Source organism: Cnephaeus nilssonii (assembly GCF_951640355.1).
Source record: "Cnephaeus nilssonii genome assembly, chromosome: 13".
Lineage (NCBI taxonomy): Eukaryota > Metazoa > Chordata > Mammalia > Chiroptera > Vespertilionidae > Cnephaeus > Cnephaeus nilssonii.
Window position 1 is genome coordinate 80,853,317 of NC_137084.1, and position 20,891 is coordinate 80,874,207.

Here is a 20,891-nt window from a genome sequence, read left to right on the forward strand (position 1 = left end):
CAACCTGGGCATGTGCCCTGACCAGGAATCGAACTATCAAACCACTGAGCCACGCCGGCCAGGCCTGAAGTAACTTCTTATGAAATTTACCTTGGAAACTGCTTATCACATGTTAAATGCAAAGAGCCCATTGTAGCCCAAACCGGTGTGGCTCAGTGGATAGAGCGTCGGCCTGCGGACTGAGGGGTCCTGGGTTCGCTTCTGGTCAAGGGCATGTACCTTGGTTTCGGGCACATCCCCAGTAGGGAGTGTGCAGAAGGCAGCTGATCGATGTTTCTCATCGATGTTTCTAACTCTCTATCTCTCTCCCTTCCTCTCTGTAAAAAATCAATAAAATATATTTTAAAACAACAACAACAAAATCCCCACAAAGAGCCCATTGTAGAACAGTAAGTACATTATGACCCCATTTCTATAAAAATTAAAAAGTATGCACTTGTGCATACACATGTCTGCGTATAAATTTACACCCACATAAGCATGAAAAGGTCTGATAGACAGGAACCAAAAGTGGATTCCTCCAAAGGGTGGGATTCATGTCTTCCTTCATTTGCTCATTCATTCATTCAGACAATCATTCACTCATTCATTCATTCAGCCAATGTTTTTTGAGTGCTTACTACGTTCTAAGCATTGTTTAGGCACTGTGGATACAACAATAAAGTGGACAAAACTCGCACCCTCATGCAGCTTACAGACAATAAAGGAGTAAATATACAGTATTTCAGGTGGTGACATGCTGTATGGAGGAAAATAAAGCAGAGGGGAGAAGGATGGGGCAGCTTGCAGTGTTAAATAGGGTGGATTGAAAGTGTAGAGGGAACATTTCACATCTTTATATAATTTTTTTAAACGGCAGGATTAGTGAGTGCTTTTCTTTCTTATTATGTGGTTGATTATTTTGTATATTATAAGTAAATAGCATGAAACAAGAATAAATGTTTTAACAGTGGAATTTCTGACCTGGGGGTAGGACATAAAATTTGAGACTGATGTGGTTTTTTTCCTCCCCTATCTTTGAAAAATCATCCCTAGGTATCCCTGACTGGAGAAGAAAACCTACTGTGTGAAATTCTGTCTCTCTTCTTCGCTTACTGGGCATATTACAGTACATCCGTTGGTGTGTCATTTGTGCTATTTCCCCCCAAAGACTTGCTTTCTTAATTATGTTAGCCTAAGGGCAGTTAAAAATTGGTTTGCATTTCTGAGTACAAACCTATAGGGAATCCTGATAAAATGCAAATTGCTTATCTGTGTGAGGCAATCCCATTAATTCCACAATGACCCTTATTTTATTAGTTCTCCCCTTGACAGAGCAAGGGACACATGCTAAGGGACAAAAGTTAAGAGTTTTGACGGCTGTTGAAGTCAACCAAATTGATTGCAAGTTCTTAAACAGAGGCACCAAGTCCACAAAAGGTTTTTTGAATCCCTGTTTTGTGCAAGGTTTGTGACGTAAACTGGCGAGCCCTTCGAGTTCCTTCCAGTCGGGTCTCTTTGGCTTCTCTGAGAGACTCTTAAGGAGAGTGGACAGGAAGGGGGAGCGAAGATTTGTCATGTGCAGGCAGAATAAAGGAAGTATAGGCAGCACGGCCGCAGCAAGGTTTAACGTTAAACACGAGGACTACGTTCTGGGAATCTGGTTGTGGATCAACAGGAACAGCAACCTGGTTTCCTCGTTCTGCAATCAGCCCTGAGTGGCGTGGGACTAGTTTCGGGGGTTCGGGAGAGCCAGACGCCTCTCCACAATGGACCTTATCAGGAGCTTCTCCAGGTGTGCCATTCTCCTTTCAACCATAAAGTAACCGTGGGGAACTGTAACCCACGCCACCATTTTTGACAGTTTCCATAAAAGCTGACTAATATGTAGCTTGTAGAGAAACGGCCTGCTTGTGTAAGAATCCTAGGCACTAACTTCAGAAGGTGCAGACTCTGGCCTTCAGTTATCCCAGTTCTGGGAGACTGGCTGACCTTCGACTATAGAATGCGGATGATACAGAACCAGAATGGTGTAGAACCAGGAGGACGCACATCAGACCATCACTTGACCAGTTTCGAGATCCTTATCAGAATGGACTGTGCTGGCCTGCACGCAGAGGACTTTTCAACCCCCTCCCCTGATCTCTTTGTTCTGCATTGCCTTCCTCCTTAGAAAAACCTCTGCCTGCACTAAGATGCAGAGATGGGCTTTGGGGCAAGAGTCCCCCAGCACTCAGACTTCTTGCCGTTTCACCAGCATCTGTCTCATGAGTTTGGTTTTCATGGTGCAGGCAGCAGAACCTCGATTCCGGTTATAGTAACATCTCTTAACTTTCCTGTTCCCCAGTTTTCGAACTGATAATGGCCAGAGTTGTCTTTGCCACTCTGAACCTTCTCTAGGAGGTTGAGAACATATGAGAGAAAGATTTTTGTTCTCTGTGTAAGCAAAACTAAAGCTCTTTGGAGTTATATTAGTAGCAACCCTTCTGCCAAATAGGGGGTGCGGAGGGGTTATACATTGTGTCACTCTTTTTCCTCTTTAAACAGTCTCTTCAAAATAGTTAGGACAGATATTACCCCCACTTTGCAGATATGCAAACTGAGCCCATGCTCTGGTGAAAAGATGAACAGTAGAAACTAGTCTCTTAACTCCATGTCAGGTGCTCATTGACTTAATCAGAGCACAAGGCAGCCATTCTTTTTTTTTTTTTTGGGGGGGGGGAGGGGGGTTTGAGTGTTCTATTACCTTATATTCACATTTCTGTTGTTTATTAAAGGCTTATGGGTTGATTATTTATGATTGTTCACCTGATATTAATCACACTACTAAAAAGTGATGAGGAATAAATTGCCCTAGTTAATTCACGTTACTATAAATGCAGTGAATGCACCTTTCCTGACTGGGAAGGAATTCCCCTCATATCTAAATTCAGAGCTTTCTTTGAGCCCCTTGCGGAGCCACAGGGACTATCTTGGACTACATCTCCCATTGTGCAATGGGAAAGGTGCAGCACTCTTCCGTGATCTGACAGGACGCCTAACCAATCCAATGTCAGAGCTCTCATTCTGCGACCTATTGACTCCGGGTAGAGGCGGGACTCTCAGTTTCGACGTTGTTACCCTTCCCGGAAGTGGCTGTGGGCCGCTGCAGGGCAACACCCCGGCGTCCCTGGAAGCGGGGAGCGGGGGAGCCGGGGTGGTGCTGGGAAGTTGTGCCGAGCTGGGAGCCCTCGCCCGGAGCCTCTGGCGTGGGGCGCAGGTGAGGACGTCCTCGTAGGTGGGCTCGGGGGACCGGGAAAGGAGGGAGCGGGAGAGTCGAGGCACCCTCGGGTGCCAACGAGCGGGTGTGCACGAGCGTGGGCGGGGACTGCAGGAAGAAGCGAGAAAGGCGGGCGGGCCGAGTGCATCTGCCGGGACCCCCGGAGCGGCGAGGGCCGGGCCGGGAGGGGCTGCGGCCGGCCGGGCGCGGGCGGCGAGAGCTTGCGGCGCTCGTAGACCTGCCCTGCTCGGTGTGAAGGCCGCCGGCGAGCCTGGCGTGGATGCCTCTCTTGCGGGAAAGCTTCCTCGGGGGCCGACTCTAGGGTTAGCCAGACCCTTTCCCGCTTTGCGGCAGCTGGGAAGTTAGAAAGTTTTTGGTTTTCTTTTTTTAACTTTCCTTGCACTGATTTGAAAACATCTACCTTTTACTGTCCTCGCTAGGCTACCAAGATTCCTCTCTCCTGATTTTTTTTCTTTAATCCTCATCTAAGGATATGTTTTTATGGATTTGAGAGAGAGAGAGAGAGAGATAAATTGGTTGCCTCCCAGGATTGAACCTGCAACCCAGGTATGTGCCCTGACTGGGAATGGACCCTGCAACTGAACCGGCATCCTTTCCTGGGGGCTCCAGTCCACTGAGCCACCCCCCGGGGCTCTCCTGGCTTTTCTAACAGCCTTCCTCAGTTGCCTTTGCAGCCCTTCCATTCTACTCACCACAGCCAGCTCTGGGTGACTTCACCCAGAGGTTCGGTTACCACCTATTCAATGGTGATTCCCACTAACTATGCCTCCAACCAGGTCTCTTTCCTGAGCTCAGATCTGTTTAGATCTGCTTACTGGTCATCCCCAACTGCACCTTCCCAACCTTCCTGGTCCCCAGATCTGTTCCTCCTCTTGTTCTTCCTGTCTCAGTGGAGGACTTCACCATTCACAGCCAAGTTGCACCTGGAACTCCTCCAATACTTGCAGCAAACGTTTGCTGGGAATTTCCTCTCTTCTAGGTGGCATGCTAGGTGCGCTGTTGGCCAGGTGTGGAAATGAAAAGATATCCCTGAACAGGATACTGGCTTAAGTGCTCTGGCTTCCCACCTCTCTCTCCCTCCTTTGGCGAAGACATCAAGTCCAGTTATTCTCCATAGAATCTGGCCCTTCCTTCCCATTCTCACAGCCACTACTTTAGTTCGTAACTTCTTGCCTGTGCGTTCAGGGTAACTGCTTCCGTGGCCCCTCGGCCTCTGTTCTTGCCCTCCTCGAATTAGTGCTTCCACAGCTGTCCTGATGACATGAAATCCCGTGACGACTCCTCCTCAGGCACCGGACGCAGTCCTTTACGGGGTGCTCCTTCCTTCCGCCGTCCCTTGCACTCTGGTCACGTCGGAGTGGTTCGGGCTCAGGCTTTGGAATCGCATGCACGTGGGTGTGCACATGTTTTGCTGTGCACCTTTGGACAAATTGTGTTTTATTTAAACCAGGGGTTCCCAACCTGTTTTTGGCCATGCCCCACCTAAGCATCTCTAAAATCCTGATGCCCCCACCCCCATGACATAGAATTCTTATTATTCAAAAAGTGAGCTTCTATTCACATGGAGGAAGCCTAAAAGGCCATTAACTTGGTCTAAGCAGGCTTCCAAAGAACATGGCATCCATGAAAGAGAAAAATAAAAGAACGAAAGGACAGGTGAAGTACTGAGGAAGAAATCACTAAGAAATTGTTAAGAAAATAATAGTATGAAGTGACATGAAAAAATAACAAAGTTTCAAAACAGAGAACTGAAATGCATAAATATGTCACAATGTATATTAATAGACTGTATATGAGGCCCCTAGAACCATAAGAAATGGAAAAAATTCACTGTTAATAACTCGTCCTCGAATTTCCCCCCTTAGAAATCAAATTGCCCCCCTGTGGGGCGTGTGCCCATTGGGAACCACTGATTTAAACCTTGCTGAGACTCCGTTTCCTTATTTGAAAAATGACAATAATCTCTTCCTAGCTGAGAGGCTAAGGTGAGATGATGTGTGTAAAACATGAGTGCAGTTCTTGGGATGTAGGCAGTGTTCAGTGATTATAAACTTTTGTTGTCACAATGAATTCTCTGCACCCCGTATTCTTTCCTGCCCTGCCTTTGTGCACGCTGCTGCTTCTGCCGTACATCCCCCTGCTCCCTCTCCTGGGGAGCTGCTGCTCATCCTTCATCACCACTTCCACGGTCCTCATCTTCCAGAGTACGCTTAGTTGCCCTTTTGTGCCCCATTGTCTTTTGTTACTTCCCTTAATGTGCTTAACATTTTATATGATCACTAGAGGCCCGGTGCACGAATTCGTGCACGGGTGGGGTCCATCGGCCTATTCGGCGATCATTGGGGCCGTCTCATCCAGTGCAGGGGGAGGGACCATGGGAGGTTAGCTGGACACCCTGATCAGGCCGATTGGGGCTGGCTGGCTGGGGGAAGGAGCCACGTGAGGTTGGCCAGCCGAGGGAGGTTGGCTGTGGGAGCGCACTGACCACTAGGGGGCAGCTCCTGCGTTGAGTGTCTGCCCCCTGGTGGTCAGTGCACGTCATAGTGACCGGTCGACCAGTCGTTCGGTTGACCAGTCTTAACGGTCGCTTAGACTTTTATATATATAAATGTCTGTACGTGTTTGGCTTCCCAACTAAGCTGAGCTGGAGTTCAAGCCCATTTTTAACCAGGTTTGTAGCCCTAACAGTGAGCACAGTGCTTGACCCAGGCTAGGTGTTTAGTAGCTGGTTATTGAATGTCTGAATGGTCTTTTTTTGTTGTTAATCCTCACCTGAGGATACTTTCCATTGATTTTTAGGGAGCGTGTAAGAGAGAGGAAGAGACAGAGAGAAACATCAATGTGAGAGAAACACATCGATTGGTTGCCTCTTGCATGCACCCCGACCAGGGCCCAGGCCGGGGAGGAGCCTGCAACCAAGGTATGTGCCCTTGACTGGAATCAAACCCGGGACCCTTTGGTCCACAGGCCGATGCTCTATCCACTAAGCCAAACCAGCTAGGGCTAAATGGTCTTAATTAATACTCCCTCGTACTGGGTTTGTCTTCTGGAACAATGTAAAATTAGGCCTTTAAGAATGTGAATTGTACAGAATAGATCCAGAGACATGGAAGCATGTAATGGACTAACGAATCTCAGAAGGAAGGGGAAGGGCAGGAAGAGATTAACCAAAGATCTTATATGCATAACCCACAGACACAGACATTAGTGCTGTGAAGGCCTGGGGTGGGGACGAGAGTGGGGAGGAGGGGTCAATGTGGGGAAAAGAGGGATATTTGTAATACTTTCAACAATAAAAAAAATTTTAAAGAAGTGAATTGTAATAACAACGACTGACAATTACTGAGATCTTAATATATTTTAAGTATTTTACATCTACTGAATCATATCTCTCACAACCCTTTGAGATAGATATTGTTATTATCCCCATTTTACAGACGAGGAAACTGAGGCAACTTGCCCAGCTGGTAAGTGGTAGAGCTGAGATTAAATCCAAGAATGTTCTAAGACCTGTGCTCATTGCCACTACATAATCAATTCTATGTCTTCTGCCTTTTCCCCAAAGTCTCCTCTAGTAATTTATTCTCCCCTATAGTGAACTTTCTTTAAAATTGTTCAAGCAGATCAGAAGGAATAAATATGCAGGGAACTGTAATCGTGCGTGTGCGTAGGCGTGTGCGTGTGCATGTTTTGTTAGTGTTCAGATGTACAAACTGTTGACAAATCAACAGCATTAGGAAGGTAACCGATGCCCAGGGAAATGAGAGGAAACTTCTTAGGATCTGATTTTTGGCTTAATATGGGCAAGACCTTTTCATAGTTAATCCTACATAATAAAAGGCTAATATGCAAATTGTCCCCTCAACTGGGAGTTCGGCCAGGCGGTGGGGTGGCCGGCCAACCGCCCACAGCCCCTCTCTTGGCTGGCCCAGTCTGATTGGCCCTGATCGGGCAGGCTGGCCAGACCCCACCTGTGCATGAATTCGTGCACCGGGCCTCTAGTCCTATATACTATAATAAAAGCCTAATATGCTAAGTGTCCGACTGTTCGACCATTTGACCAGTCGCTATGATGTGCACTGACCACCAGGTGGCAGATGCTTCAACCAGTAGGTTAGCTTGCTGTTGGGGTCCGGCCAATCAGGACTGGGCGAGATGGGCCGGATTCGCCCTGCAGTCCTCCCACGGTCCCTCCCTGGCCCTGATCGTGCACCAGTGGGGTCCCTCGGCCTGGCTTGCGCCCTCTCGCAATCCGGGACCCCTCAGGGGATGTCGGACTGCCAGTTTCGGCCCAATCCTCACAGGCCAGGCTGAGGGATCCCACCAGTGCATGAATCTGTACATTGGGGCCTCTAATCTATATATATAAAAGCCTAAGTGACTGTTCGACCATTTGACTGGCAGCTATAGCACACACTGACCACCAGGGTGCAAATGCTCAATGCACAGGCATGGAAACATGGAACAGACTGATGAATTTCAGAGGGAAGGAGGTGGGGGGAGGGCGGGAAGAGATTAACCAAAGATCTTATATGCATACTAGAGGTCTTGTGCACAGATTCATGCACTGGTGGGGTCCCTCGGCCTGGCCTGCAGGGATTGGGCCGAAATGGCAGTCTGACATCTCCCGAGGGGTCCTGGATTGCGAGAGGGCGCAGGCCAGGCCGAGGGATCACTCTGGTGCATGGTTCGTCTAGTACCTCTATAACTATGGAATTGGCAATAACATCAGTAAAACTGCTCAGGTATTGTGTACCAGGGACTATGCTAGGTATTTTATAAGAAGTATCTCATTTCATCCTCAAACATCCTTTGATGTAGATTATCATGAGTGTTTCCATTATACACATGAAGTGAAGGGCCTTGCCTCATTTGCCTATGGTCATACAGCTGGTAAGGGAGAGAGCTGGGATTTGAATTCAGGTGTTTCTGGCCCCGAAGCTGGTCCTTGGACCACTATGCTGTCTGTCACAGAATAGAGAGGACAGTTTTGGCATGGAAGGGATAGTTAGACCAAAGGTCTTACAGGTTTTCTGATTCTGAGATTCCTTGGTTCTATGTTAGTGGTTTATAGCAGACAGAGCTTCTACAGTTTATATACCGTATTTTGGGCTTGGTCAGAAAATGCAGAGGAAGAAGGAGGCCTGGCTCTCATAAGTTTGTGGTTAACAGGGAGGGGAACATATTCCCATGAAAAAAGTAATATTAGGAGTAATATGCCTATGAACACAGGAAAACTGTGTCCTTACTGCTGAGGAGGTTATGCGTTCATGGGAGTGGCTGAGGTTAGCCAGGGAGGGCTGCCTGGAGGAGGTATATGAGCCACTTTTTTCCTCTAGATTCTAGGATTGGCAGGAGATGGATGAGTGCCATTGGATGACCCCTTCCCTACAATTGTTATGGCTCATTGAGGGTGTCGGGCCTGGTGGCAAGTAGAACTCATCACATTTCATCTGTTGGTAAGTGCTACGTAGAGGACATCATTGATGGTTCTGAAGTCATGTGGCTACTACGATCGGCAGTCTCAGCTTGGAAGGGAATGTTAGGACCCGTGCCATGTACTTGGAGTAGCAGATCTCAGGCTGCTGTCTTAGACATCTCATCTTCCCGGTTACCCCTGTAGTCCAGGTTATCGCGACCTCTCACCTATACTAGCTCACGGTTTCTTTTCTTTTCTTCTTCTTTTTTTAAAAAATAAATCTTTATTGTTCAGATTATTACAGTTGTTCCTCTTTCCCCCCCCCATAGCTCCCCTCCATCCGGTTCCCACCCCACCCTCTGCCCGTACCCCCACCCCCCACTGTCCTCATCCATAGGTGTACGATTTTTGTCCATTCTCTTCCCACACCCCCCACACCCTTTTCCCCCCGAGAATTGCCAGTCCACTCCCTTTCTATGCCCCTGATTCTATTATATTCACCAGTTTATTCTGTTCATCAGATTTTTTATTCACTAGATTTTTAGATTCACTTGTTGATAGTTATGTATTTGTTGTTCATAATTTTTATCTTTACCTTTTTCTTCTTCTTCCTCTTCTTAAAGGATATCTTTCAGCATTTCATGTAATACTGGTTTGGCGGTGATGAACTCCTTTAGCTTTTTCTTATCTGTGAAGCTCTTTATCTGACCTTCAATTCTGAATGATAGCTTTGCTGGGTAGAGCAATCTTGATTGTAGGTTCTTGCTATTCATCACTTTGAATATTTCTTATTACTCCCGTCTGGCCTGCATAGTTTCTGTTGAGAAATCAGCTGACAGTCATATGGCTTCTTGTAGGTAACTAACTGTTTTTCTCTTGCTGCTTTTAATATTCTCTCTTTGTCTTTGCCCTTGGCATTTTAATTATGATGTGTCTTGGTATGGTCCTCTTTGGATTCCTTTTGTTTGGGGTTCTGTGTGCTTCCTGGACTTGTAAGTCTATTTCTTTCACCAGGCGGGGGAAGTTTTCTGTTATTATTTCTTCAAATAGGTTTTCAGTATCTTGCTCTCTCTCTTCTTCTGGCACCCCCATAATTCTGATGTTGGTACGCTTGAAGTTGTCCCAGAGGCTCCTTACACTATCTTCATATTTTTGGATTCTTTTTTCTTTTCTGGTTGGGTATTTTTTGCTTTTTTGTATTTCAAATCTTTGACTTGATTCTTGCGATCCTCTAGTTTGCTGTTGGATCTCTGTATATTATTTTTTATTTCAGTCAGTGTATGCTTAATTTCTAGTTGGTCCTTTTTCACATCCTCCAGGGTATTGCTAAATTTATTGGCCTTTTCTAGAAAATTCTTGAAAAACCTTATAACTGTGGTTTTGAACTCTATATGCAGTCGTTTGCTTTCCTCCATTTCTTTCATTTGTGTCCTGTTTCTTTGTCTGTGCATTTTGGCTGCTTCCCTGTGTTGATAGAGTGGCTTTGTGTGCTAGGTGTCCTATAGGGCCCAGTGGGTCAGCCTTCCCAGTCAGCTGAGGTGGACACTCTTGGTGCACCCCTTTGTGGGCTGTGTGCACAGTCTTGTTGTAGTTAAGACTTGATTGTTGTTGGTATCCCTGGGGGGAATTGACCTCCAGGCTAATTGGCTGTGAGGATCAGCTGTGTCTATGCTGGGAGAACTTCTGTGCTGGAGACACCCTTATGAGACAAGACTTGCTTCAGTGGGGCTTTGGTGCTCATTGAGTCTGCCCCCTGAGTGTGTCCTTTATGGATCTGAGGAGTTGTAATCTGAATGGTCCCACTCTGATCCCTGGGTACACTGGCTCTTGGATCTCCAAGGAGGTGCTAATTTAGCCTCTGCCTGAGGCCACCCAGCAGGAGCTACGGAGAGATCTGCAGATTCCTCTTCTTTGTTTGGGTTTGGAGGTGCCCAGATGAGGCCCAGCTGTGAAGCAGTGCAAGCTGCTGTGGAGCCTTGGGCCTTCTTTTGGATGTTCTGGGTCTTTCTGACTCAGCTGTAGGTAAGTTTAGAATTCAAAGGACCAGGCCATTCATATGCAAAAGCCTCTGCGCTCAGCTTGCATGGGGCGGAGTCTCGGCAGAGCAAATAGCAATGGCTTCCCATCAGCCCTGCCCTGAGTGGCCCCTGGGCCTCAGTGTCCCACGGTAATCACTCCAAGCACCTCTGAGAGAAAGCCACCCTCGAGTTCCACCCGATGCCAGACAGTCCAGTTTCTCCCCGTATGAGTCTGGGTCCCCAGAGTCTCACCTGGAACTAGAGTTCAGAGCATTCGGGAGCTTTTGTCTCCCTCCTGATTGAGAAAGCCAGCCGCATACTCAGTTGCCAGCTCTCTCTGCGCGCGTGCCTCCGTACCTCTGCCTTTCACAGCTCCTGTAAGTCTCAGTGTGCTTTTCTCTTTCCTTCTAGTTGTAGAATTTCCACTCAGCCAGCCTTCCTGTGGTTCTGCATGATGTTCGTTTTGTCTTTTAGTTGTAGTTTTGAAATTGTTGTGTGAGGCAGTTTAGGTGTTTACCTATGCCGCCATCTTGGTTTCTCCTTCTCTCGGTTTTTTATTAATCTCTCTGCAGCCCCTTGGATTTTCTCCCTTCTAATCTGGCCTCCATTCCAGTCTGCATTCCCAGTGGCTGCCAGAGTGATCTTTTCAGAAGGTATATCTAAAAAAAGCATGTTTCCTGGCTTTCTTATTATAAAGGCCCACTTCTCGGCATGGCGTGGCTTCCACCCAAGTCCCCAGCAGCATCTGCAGCCATGCTGCTGCTTGCTTGGTGTGATTTCCTGTCGCTGGGCCTTTGCACGTGCTGCTGGTTCTGTTGGAACACCTTTTCCACTCTCTGTCCAGTGAATACGTACCTGTCCTTCAGTCCTCAGCATAGGCTTTAAGTCAGGTTCATTTCCTCCAAAGCTCTGACCTCGTTTATAATTGTACATTTATCTGTGACTTCGGGATGTTTGTCACCCTCCTTGAGGCCATAGCCCAGGGGAGTAGCCGCTGAATGGCTTTTATCACAGCCATAATGAACACAGCTCCCTGCATAGTGCTCGAATGAGTAAATGATCTCTGGTAGCCATTAAATAAATACGGTTTCTCTTCCCACCACCTTCCTCAATTCGATAGTTCCTGCTCCTTTGGCCCTGTGCCTGCCCACTCTTTTCTGGACCTAGGCAAGGTGAGGAAAGACGGTAGAAAATAACCCACACTTTTAAAAAAAATTTTTTTCTGGCAGGTTTGTTTGACTGTTAAGTGATCCATGAATTCAGATTTCCAGGACCTTTCTGACCTTTAAGTAGTTTAACGTGGATAACTATGTGTATAGCTAATTAGGCACTTGGCTGCGAGGACAGAGATTTAACTGCCCGTGCTTTCTAGAGATGGGATGTGTCTAGGGGTGGGTAACATTTCTCAGATGCAGAGTTTCTCTGAGTAGCTGACACAAGGCCTGTATAGATCACCGCCTGTTGGAGTGACTAATTCTCAGCCTGCTGTTCAGGCCGCCCTTGGCTCCTCCCTCCCCAGAGATCTTCCCTCCCCCTCTCCTCGCAGCTCCGAGGATTAGACTCCTTAAGCCCCAGACCGTGGCCATGTGCGCTGCTCTTGGTCTTTCTGGCTCTGCCTTTGCAGAGTCTGTGTGTGTAGAGTCTGAGCCCTAGGTCCGCAAGGCATCCTTGGGCTCCTGTGGCAGAGGCCAGGTGCCCGCGGGGCCCAGGCCTGCAGGGGAGAAGGTGCTGCTTTCACCAGCCTGCCCTCCTGCCATGCTGCTCCGTGGTGCCTGGGGAGTGGAGGTGGCAGAGCCTGCTCCCTGTGCGTCCTAAGGCCAGACACCTCGCTTGCCCATCCCTCAGCTGTCAGGCTGCAGAGGGGGCCTCGGTAATGGCCCCTCATGGATCCCACGCCGTGGATCAGGGTTCCTCTCTGGGAATCTTGGAGCAGATTCAGAAGGACCAGGCCTGGCCATTTCCTGGGCACACGGTGCAGGCTGCTCCCAGCCCTGTGCGGACAGCTTTTTCTGCTCCCAGGGGTGTCCTGCCCACTCCTCTGGGACAGTGGCAGCCGCCGGAGAGGTCAGGACCTGCTCCTCAGACTGCTGTTGGTTGCAGCTGTGGCTGGCGCCGCCTCAGGTGGGGGACGCAGTCAGTGTAGGTGCTGCCGTCCGGGAGGGTGGCGTGACCTTGGGGTGCCGAGGTGGTTACAGGGACGGGAAAGGAGCAGTTCCAGAATGGCACCAGCTTGGCAGTTGAAGAATTTGGCACCGTCCCGCCCCCAAAGCTAGAAACCTTGGAGTCCAGTTGGACTCCTCTCCCCTCTTCCCTCTCTCGTCCTCGTCCTGTTAACATCGACGCATCCCTCGCATCTGCTCCTTCCCCTCCGTTCCCGCCGCTTCTGCCCTGCTTTAGGCCTCATCGCCTCTCACCTGGATGGCAGCCTCCTCAGTGGTTTCTGGAGCCCAGTCTCCTTTCCCTAATCCAGCCCTGCCACTCCTGCCAGGGCTCTCATCCTAAAGAAAGGCCGCCGTGTCACTCTCTTTCACTGAAGCCCACAGGGACCCCACCCCGCTTTGCTACAGGGCAGAGTCAAGGCTCTTACACACGGTCTACCCTGCTTCCCTCCTCTGCCCCCGCCACGCGCTGGCTCCCAGCTCCAGAAGCGGTCTGCGCGCCGTGTTCCCGCGCCTGGCGTAGCTCTCCACTCTCAGACCCTGGTGCCCACGCTCCTCCTCTGGTGCTCAGAGCAGGCGTGCTTTCCCTCCACCGGCACTGCTGTTGAGGTTGAGTGCTCTGCCTTCCCTGGAGGGTGAGCTCCCCGAGGGCACTGTTGGGTGTAAATAGGGCCCTTGTTGAGACGGTGTGACACGGGGGCTGTTGGTACCTGGCGGGGGTGTGGGGCTGTGTGCGTGGTGTGCTGTTGGTTATTTTGGTCACTAGGGTTTTCCGGCCGGGCTCCTATGCTGTTCGTTCTTTCTTCATTTGAGGGGCAGGAAGCCAACCTCGTGAGTCTGGTTCTCAGATCTTTTGTGGTCACCGAGGGTTCAGCAAGCCGTGGGCAGATGTGTCTCAGGGAACTTTCCCGGCACAGAGCTGGGCGGCCCGGGTTCCCTAGCATCTGGCACATTCCCAGCGAGGTTGGCTTGCAAGGTCTGGTTGGACCGAGGGGCCCATGATGCAGCTCTGACTTGGTCTCGTCTAAGCTGGGGCACTCATTCTCTCTTTGCGTAGGCCTGGAGCCCAGACCAGCAATGGCTGGAAGACCCATCCGCATAGGAGACCAGCTGGTCCTGGAGGAAGACTATGATGAGACCTACATCCCCAGTGAGCAAGGTAAGCGGCCTGGCGTGTGCTGCAATAGTTCTTCCAGGGCAGCAATCGGCTCTGACTTAATTTCATTCTTCTGATGCCAAGATGGTCTATGCACAGGGCTGCTCAGTCTGTTTGGCTTAGATCAGGGTTGGCAGACTATAGCCCATGGGCCTAACTGGTCTGTTGCTTGTTTTTTTTTTAAAAGATATTTTTATTGATTTTAGAGAGGAAGGGAGAGGGGGAGAGAGAGAGAAATATCAATGATGAGCCCGACTGGCATGGCTCAGTGTTGAGCGTCGACCTATGAACTAGGAGATCAAGGTTCGATTCCCGGTCAGGGCACAATCCCGGGTTGTGGGCTCAATTCCCAGTGTGGGGCGTGCAGGAGGCAGCCAGTCAATGATTCTCTCTTATCATTGATGTTTCTAACTCTCTCTCCCTCTCCTTTCCTCTCTGAAATCAATAAAACAAACAAACACAAAAAAAACACAAAAAATCTCCTTTAAAAAAAAAAAAGAAATATCAATGATGAGAGAGAATCATTGATTGGCTGCTTCCTGCACGCCCCTGTCTTGGGATCATGCCCTGACCAGGAACTGAACCATGATCTTCTGGTTCATAAGTCAATGCTCAACCATTGAGCCATGCTGGCTGGGTCTGTTGCTTGTTTTTATAAATAAAGTTTTATATACAAAACAGCCATGCTTGTCCATTTATAATCTGTGGCTGCTTTCATGCTGCAAGGGCATTGCTGAGAAGTCGTGACAGAAAGCATATGACCCACAGCCTAAAATGTTCACCGTCTGACCCTTTCTAGAAAAAGTGCCGGCCTTGGATTAGACCAGGGATTAATTTAAATGAAAAGACAGTACGGGATATTACGAAATGCAGTGTGTGCTGAGGCCAGGGGAAACTCAATTTCTTAAGAACAAACTAAAGCAGTGTTTTTTCTTTAAACAACAATAACATTATTAATAGCCATAAGAACAAAATTCTGCGCATTCTGTGCAGTAAGACCTCTGTACTTCCTCATAGTAAGTCATGAGTTAGGTACTTTTATTGTCCCCGTTTTACAGAGGAAGAAGCCGAGGCGCAGAAAGGCTAAGTGACTTCTCTGCAGCCACACAGTTCTCCTAATCAGGACAGCTGGAACCCACGCCCAGTATTCTTTTATTGTTTAAAAATTTTATTAAAAAAAAAAAAGGAACGCTTCACGAATTGGGTGTCATCCTGGTGCAGGGGCCATGCTGATCTCCTCTGTATGGTTCCAGTTAGCGCGTGTGCTGCCGAAGCGAGCACCACGCCCAGTCTTCTTAAGGGCCTGCACTTCGAAGCACTATGCCATTTTGGGGGGTGAAGATTCTTTTGAAATTGTCATGAATTATGGACCTGGACACACAAATTTTGCTTATAATTCAGATGGTTTGAAGGCCTGTTGGGGGCGGGAAAGAACTCTTTCACCCTCATTAACCCCTGGGCTTTGCTTATAGCATGAGATTTCTGTTTGTTTGCCGTGGAGAGATTTTTAATTTTCATGTTAAATGTATCCGTCCATTCTCATGTGGCCTCTGAATGTTGTATCACAGTTAGAAAAGCCTTCGCTACTGCAAGGAGAAATGCTTACGTTTCCCTCTGGGTTTGTCCCTACACCATTTGTGGAGCAGCTCGCCGTCCCCCACCACTGGGGGCTGCCTGTGTGCCTCCGGTCTCTCCCTTCTCTTCCATGGGGCTGTCTGCTCATAGCGGGACCGTGTGCTCCATCACCGAGACTCAGTACTAAGTTCTCATGTCTAGCAGGGCGGAAGGCCCTCCTCTCTTGTTTGTTTTATCTCCCCGTGATCTTCAGTTCTGGGCAGGGCCCGGCATGTGGGAACTTGGTATCTTGGTAAAAATTGTGTTCAATTTATGAATGAACCTGGAGGGGAGAGATGTCTTTGTGATGTTGTCTTCCTGTCCAAGAACATTCTACTCCTTCCCGTTTGTGTTTCTCAGGAGTGATTTAATTTTTCTTCATGTAGGTTTTGTACATTCCTTGCTCATTTTATTTCTTAAATATTTTATCTTTAAATAAAAAAAAATTCAATTACAGTTTACATTCAATATTATTCTCTATTAGTTTCAGGTGTACAGCAAAGTAGTTAGAAAATCATGTACTTTACAAAGTGGTCCCCCCTGCTGCTTCACCTGGCCTCGACATTATTGTTATTATTTTTTAATAATCGAACCCTGACCTCCTAGTTCATAGGTTGACGCTCAACTTCTGAGCCACACCGGCTGACGGTATTATCGACCGTGTTCCCTGTGCCGCCCTCTGCACCTCTCTGACTCTTCTGTGGCTACCTGTTTGCGCTGCTTAATCCCTTGTAAACGAGTTCCAATGTTTTTCTCAGGTTCTTATTAAGCACTCTCTTCTGCTCAGTCCAAGCTTCGGCGTCCTAAGCCCAACCCCCATTCCTCTCCCTGGGCGCCCAGTAGCTTCCCAATTAGCCTCTCTGCTATATCCTCGCCCTTTCCCGTCTGCTCTGCTGAGCACAAGAGTGCTCTCTTTAAATGTGAAGCGGGCCATCTCAGGGCTCTGAGGATTAAAATCTTCCCTTGTGCTCGGCAAGACACCCGTAGTGGCGTGGGCAGGGCTCTGCAGGACCTGGCCCTCCCCCTGGCCGGGCGCACCTGGGGCCACTGCCTCCTTGCTCACTCTACCAGTCACTTGGCCTTTCTGACAGTCCCCGGTGGGCCAAGCTGCTGCTTGACACAGGTCCTTTGAACTGCTCTTCTGCTGGAGTGCCCGTTCCTCGCTGTTCTGCAGGCTCCCTCCTCCCATAGGTCCCGCTGTGTCATCATTCCGAGAAGTCTTCCTTGACACTTGCTTTCTTTTTTTTAGGCTATTTATTAATCATTCACTTTGACCCTTTCTTTTTAAATATGTTTTTATTGCTCTAGCTGGTTTGGCTCGTGGATAGAGCGTCAGCCTGCGGACTGAAGGGTCCCAGGTTCGATTCTGGTCAAGGGCACATGCCTAGGATGTGGGCTTGATTCCCAGTGGGGGACGTGCAGGAGGCAGCCAATCAATGATTCTCTCTCATCATTGATGTTTCTATCTCTCTTTCCCTCTCCCTTTCTCTCTGAAATCAATAAAGATATATTGAAAAATATGTTTTTATTGATTTCTTACAGAAAGAGGGAGAGGGAGAGGAGATAGAAACATTGATGATAGAGAAGCATTGACCGGCTGCCTCCTGCACGTCCCCTATCGGGGATCGAACCTACAACCAACCCGGGCATGGTGCAAGGGACGCCGCTCAGTCCACTGAGCCATGCTGGCCGGGCTTCCGTGGCCCTTTCTAAACGGGTGCCCCTCCACTGATGTTCTCCATCTTCTGCCGCATCTACTTCCTTCATGGTGTTTGTCTGCAGCTTCACTTCTGAGCATCTTCATCGGCCTCTCCTTCCTGGCCGCCGCTCTTGCTGGAATGCGGGCTCCTGCTACAGAGGGTGTTTCCCTCTCATCACGCCCACGTGACTGCCCAGGCGGCACTCAGAGCCGGCTGGGAAACCAGGGACTGAGGGGGCCCCTTGGCTGCCGCATTCCCGCTGGGCCTTTGAAAAAGTCCTTTTGTTTCCTGATCCCCAGGTATGTCACCCTCCAAACTCTCCACCAGGGTGACCACACTGTGATGCCTCTCTGGCCAGGGTTGGTCTCAGCTCGAGCACTGATGCCCCGGGGAATGTATTCTTCCTCCTGGGGCTCTGTGACGGACTCCAGTGGTTCCCTCGTGTGTCTTTCTTCCTCTCGGTGAGGTGGCTCCTCACTCAGCACCTGTGCCTCCTGTATTCCTCCAGATCTCTGGCAAGAGAGCATTTCTACATGTTTGAAAAAGATTTTTTTAAATTGATTTTGAGAGAGAGAGAGAGAGAGAGAGAGAGAGAGAGAGAAAGAAAGAAAGAAACATCGATTGTGAGACCACCCGACCAGAGTGACCCCGCAACCTAGGAACCTAGGCATGGGCCCTGACTGGGAGTCAGCCTGCCACCTTTGATACATGGAATGACGCTCCAGCCAGCTGAGCCCCACCAGCCAGGGCTCTACAGTCTTGATTCCAAAGGAGTCCAGCAAAAGAGTTACAACCAAGTTCACAGCACATAGCACCATGGATAAGGGCACCTCCCTTCACGGGAGAGGCTCAGCGAGTGGGAAGAAGGCTGCCGGCGCATCATCCTGCCGCCTCGGCTCTGGCTTCGGCTCTCAGGCACCTGTCCCTGCAGCACCTCTCCCTGCAGCACCTCTCCCTGCAGCACCTCTCCCTACAGCACCTCTCCTTACAGCACCTCTCCCTACGGCACCTCTCCCTACGGCACCTCTCCCTACAACACCTCTCCCTACAACACCTCTCCTTACGGCACCTCTCCCTACGGCACCTCTCCTTACAGCACCTCTCCCTACAGCACCTCTCCCTACGGCACCTCTCCCTACAGCACCTCTCCCTACAACACCTCTCCCTACAACACCTCTCCTTACGGCACCTCTCCCTACAGCACCTCTCCCTACGGCACCTCTCCCTACGGCACCTCTCCCTGCGGCACCTCTCCCTACGGCACCTCTCCCTACGGCACCTCTCCCTGCGGCACCTCTCCCTGCGGCACCTCTCCCTACGGCACCTCTCCTTACGGCACCTCTCCTTACGGCACCTCTCCCTACGGCACCTCTCCCTACGGCACCTCTCCTTACGGCACCTCTCCCTACGGCACCTCTCCTTACGGCACCTCTCCCTGCGGCACCTCTCCCTACGGCACCTCTCCCTACGGCACCTCTCCCTACGGCACCTCTCCCTACAGCACCTCTCCTTACAGCACCTCTCCCTGCCGCACCTGCCACCTGCTTTTCCCCGTCGGTAATTGGTCTGGTCTCCAAGGGGCTCCTTTGCGGTCGTTTTTCAGTCCATGCCTGTGTGAGTGGCGAGGACTTTTGCGTTACGGTTTTGCAGATTTTGGGAGAGCTTGTGTCCTGGGAAGGCTGCCCTCGTTCCGGACGGTCTGGCTGTGGCTCTTGACATTCTTCCTGAGCCCACATTGAAGTCCTGGTCTTATTTTCTTTGCCTTTAACGTGGCTTCAGATTATATTCTTGGAGTATGGTAATAGCATGCCTGGATTCAGATGTACCCTAATAACTGTAACTTTAGAAAATTACATGTATTTATTATATAGAACTAATACCTGCTCTCTGAAGGGGATGTGGAAAGTAAAGGCAGAGTGGAAAAGTTGTTTGGGGAGAAACCCTGCTTTTCCTTTCCTCTGACCTCCATGCTTCCGACACCAGACGTGGGGGTTTTCCATGCCAGCCAGCTCCCTGGCAGCGGGATGTCTTGCTGTTCCGTCCAGTCCTGACACTGTCTGCCTGGGGTTAGGGTCAGCTCCACAGGTCAAGGCTCAGTCCCACGAGACTGCCCCCCACTCCAGACACTAATCCAAGTCCCCGGTTCTGTGGGTCTGTCGGCTGTACACCGACCACAGTTCCCACAACCCTGTCCTCAGGTTTGATGACTTGCCAGAACAGGTCACAGAACTCAGGGAAACACTGTGTTACAGTTTGTTGTATACGAAAGGGTGTGATAAAGGATGCGGTGGATAGCCAGATGAAGAGAGACACGGATAGCTCTGGGAGGGTCCCCAGTGGGAGCGCTGTCCCGCGGAGTTGGGGTGTGCCGTCTTCCTGGCACATGGATGGTTCCTGGGAGCTCTGGCTGGGATTTTTATGGAGCCTTCATCGTGTAGACATGATCCATGAACTCATGTCCAACCCCTCTGCCCTCTGGAGAATGGGGGGTGAGCCTCAGAGTCCAAGCTTCTAATCATGGCTTGGTCTCTGGTGACCAGCCCCATCCAGGGCCACCAGGAGCCCAGCCAGGGTCTCCTCATTGGGCAGAAGAGCTCCTAGGACTCGGGAGATTGCAAGGGTTTTGGAAGCTGTTTCAGGAACTGGGGGCAGAGACCAGCATATATATTTCTTATTATTTCACAGGTTGATTGTGACTTGTTTTTCTTTTCATCCACCTCTCCACTTCTCTTATTTTTCTACCTTCCTGCTTCTCCTTGCAGAAATCCTTGAATTTGCCAGAGAGATAGGTATTGATCCCACCAAGGAGCCGGAACTGATGTGGCTGGCCCGGGAGGGCATCGTGGCCCCGCTGCCTGCGGAGTGGAAGCCATGGTAAGCCAGCACGCTGTGGCCCAGACGTGCCCGCCAGAGGTGGAGGAGCCTGGCATTGGAGGTCAGCGCTGACCAGCCACCTTCCGTAGCCTGCCCTGCCCCGAGTTGGGGACAGCGATGGGCCACTCCTCCGCTGGGCTGCCTGATGCCAGGGGCCGGGGGCATAGGCCGACTTATTGGTCCCGTTTGTAGAATAACGGTTTCTGAGCTGTGGCCCTGTCAGGTCCTTGAGCCCAGCATCGTGTGGGTACTCTCAGCCATGTCTGTTCCTTGCAGACTGATGTGGAGACCCCGTCAGCATGTCCACGTGGGTGCTGGTGCTGCGAGGTCTGTGCTGGGGCTCAGGCCGGCAGGGGTTTCACCTCCCTGGGCAGCCCATCCCCACATTTGAGTGATCTCTTCAGGAACACGCTCATGTTCACGGGATCGCTCATGTTTTCGGGTGCAGCTCTTTGGATAGTGAGGAGCAGACTCAGGGTGTCTCAGGGGAGCAGGTGGAGGGTGCGGAAACAGACTGGCCTCCCTCCTGAGGCCATTTGCAGAGCACGGGGCTCTCCCCAGGCTGCCTCCCCAAGTGAGTGCCCTACTTTTACTTCCTGCGGTAGCACGGGCTGCCCTAGGCTTGTCCTGCACTCGTCCCCAGGTGGCTGAGGGGTCCTCGCTGATGCTGGCCTTGTGTGAGGTCTAATCAT

The 20,891-nt window shown here is 50.0% G+C and overlaps 1 protein-coding gene across 2 annotated transcripts in view; it reads left to right on the top strand.

The window, feature by feature from the left end:
- The first annotated feature begins 3,116 nt into the window (after positions 1–3,116).
- The window catches only part of CEP164 (centrosomal protein 164), an 84,252-nt gene continuing 66,477 nt past the window's right edge, over positions 3,117–20,891 (top strand). For both annotated transcript variants that reach the window (XM_079789398.1, XM_079789399.1), the window contains exons 1-3: positions 3,117–3,238; positions 13,913–14,014; positions 20,088–20,199. In XM_079789398.1, coding sequence (XP_079645524.1) covers positions 13,933–14,014; positions 20,088–20,199 — 194 coding nt within the window. In that variant the 5' untranslated portion in view covers positions 3,117–3,238; positions 13,913–13,932. The remainder of the gene's footprint in view (positions 3,239–13,912; positions 14,015–20,087; positions 20,200–20,891) is intronic.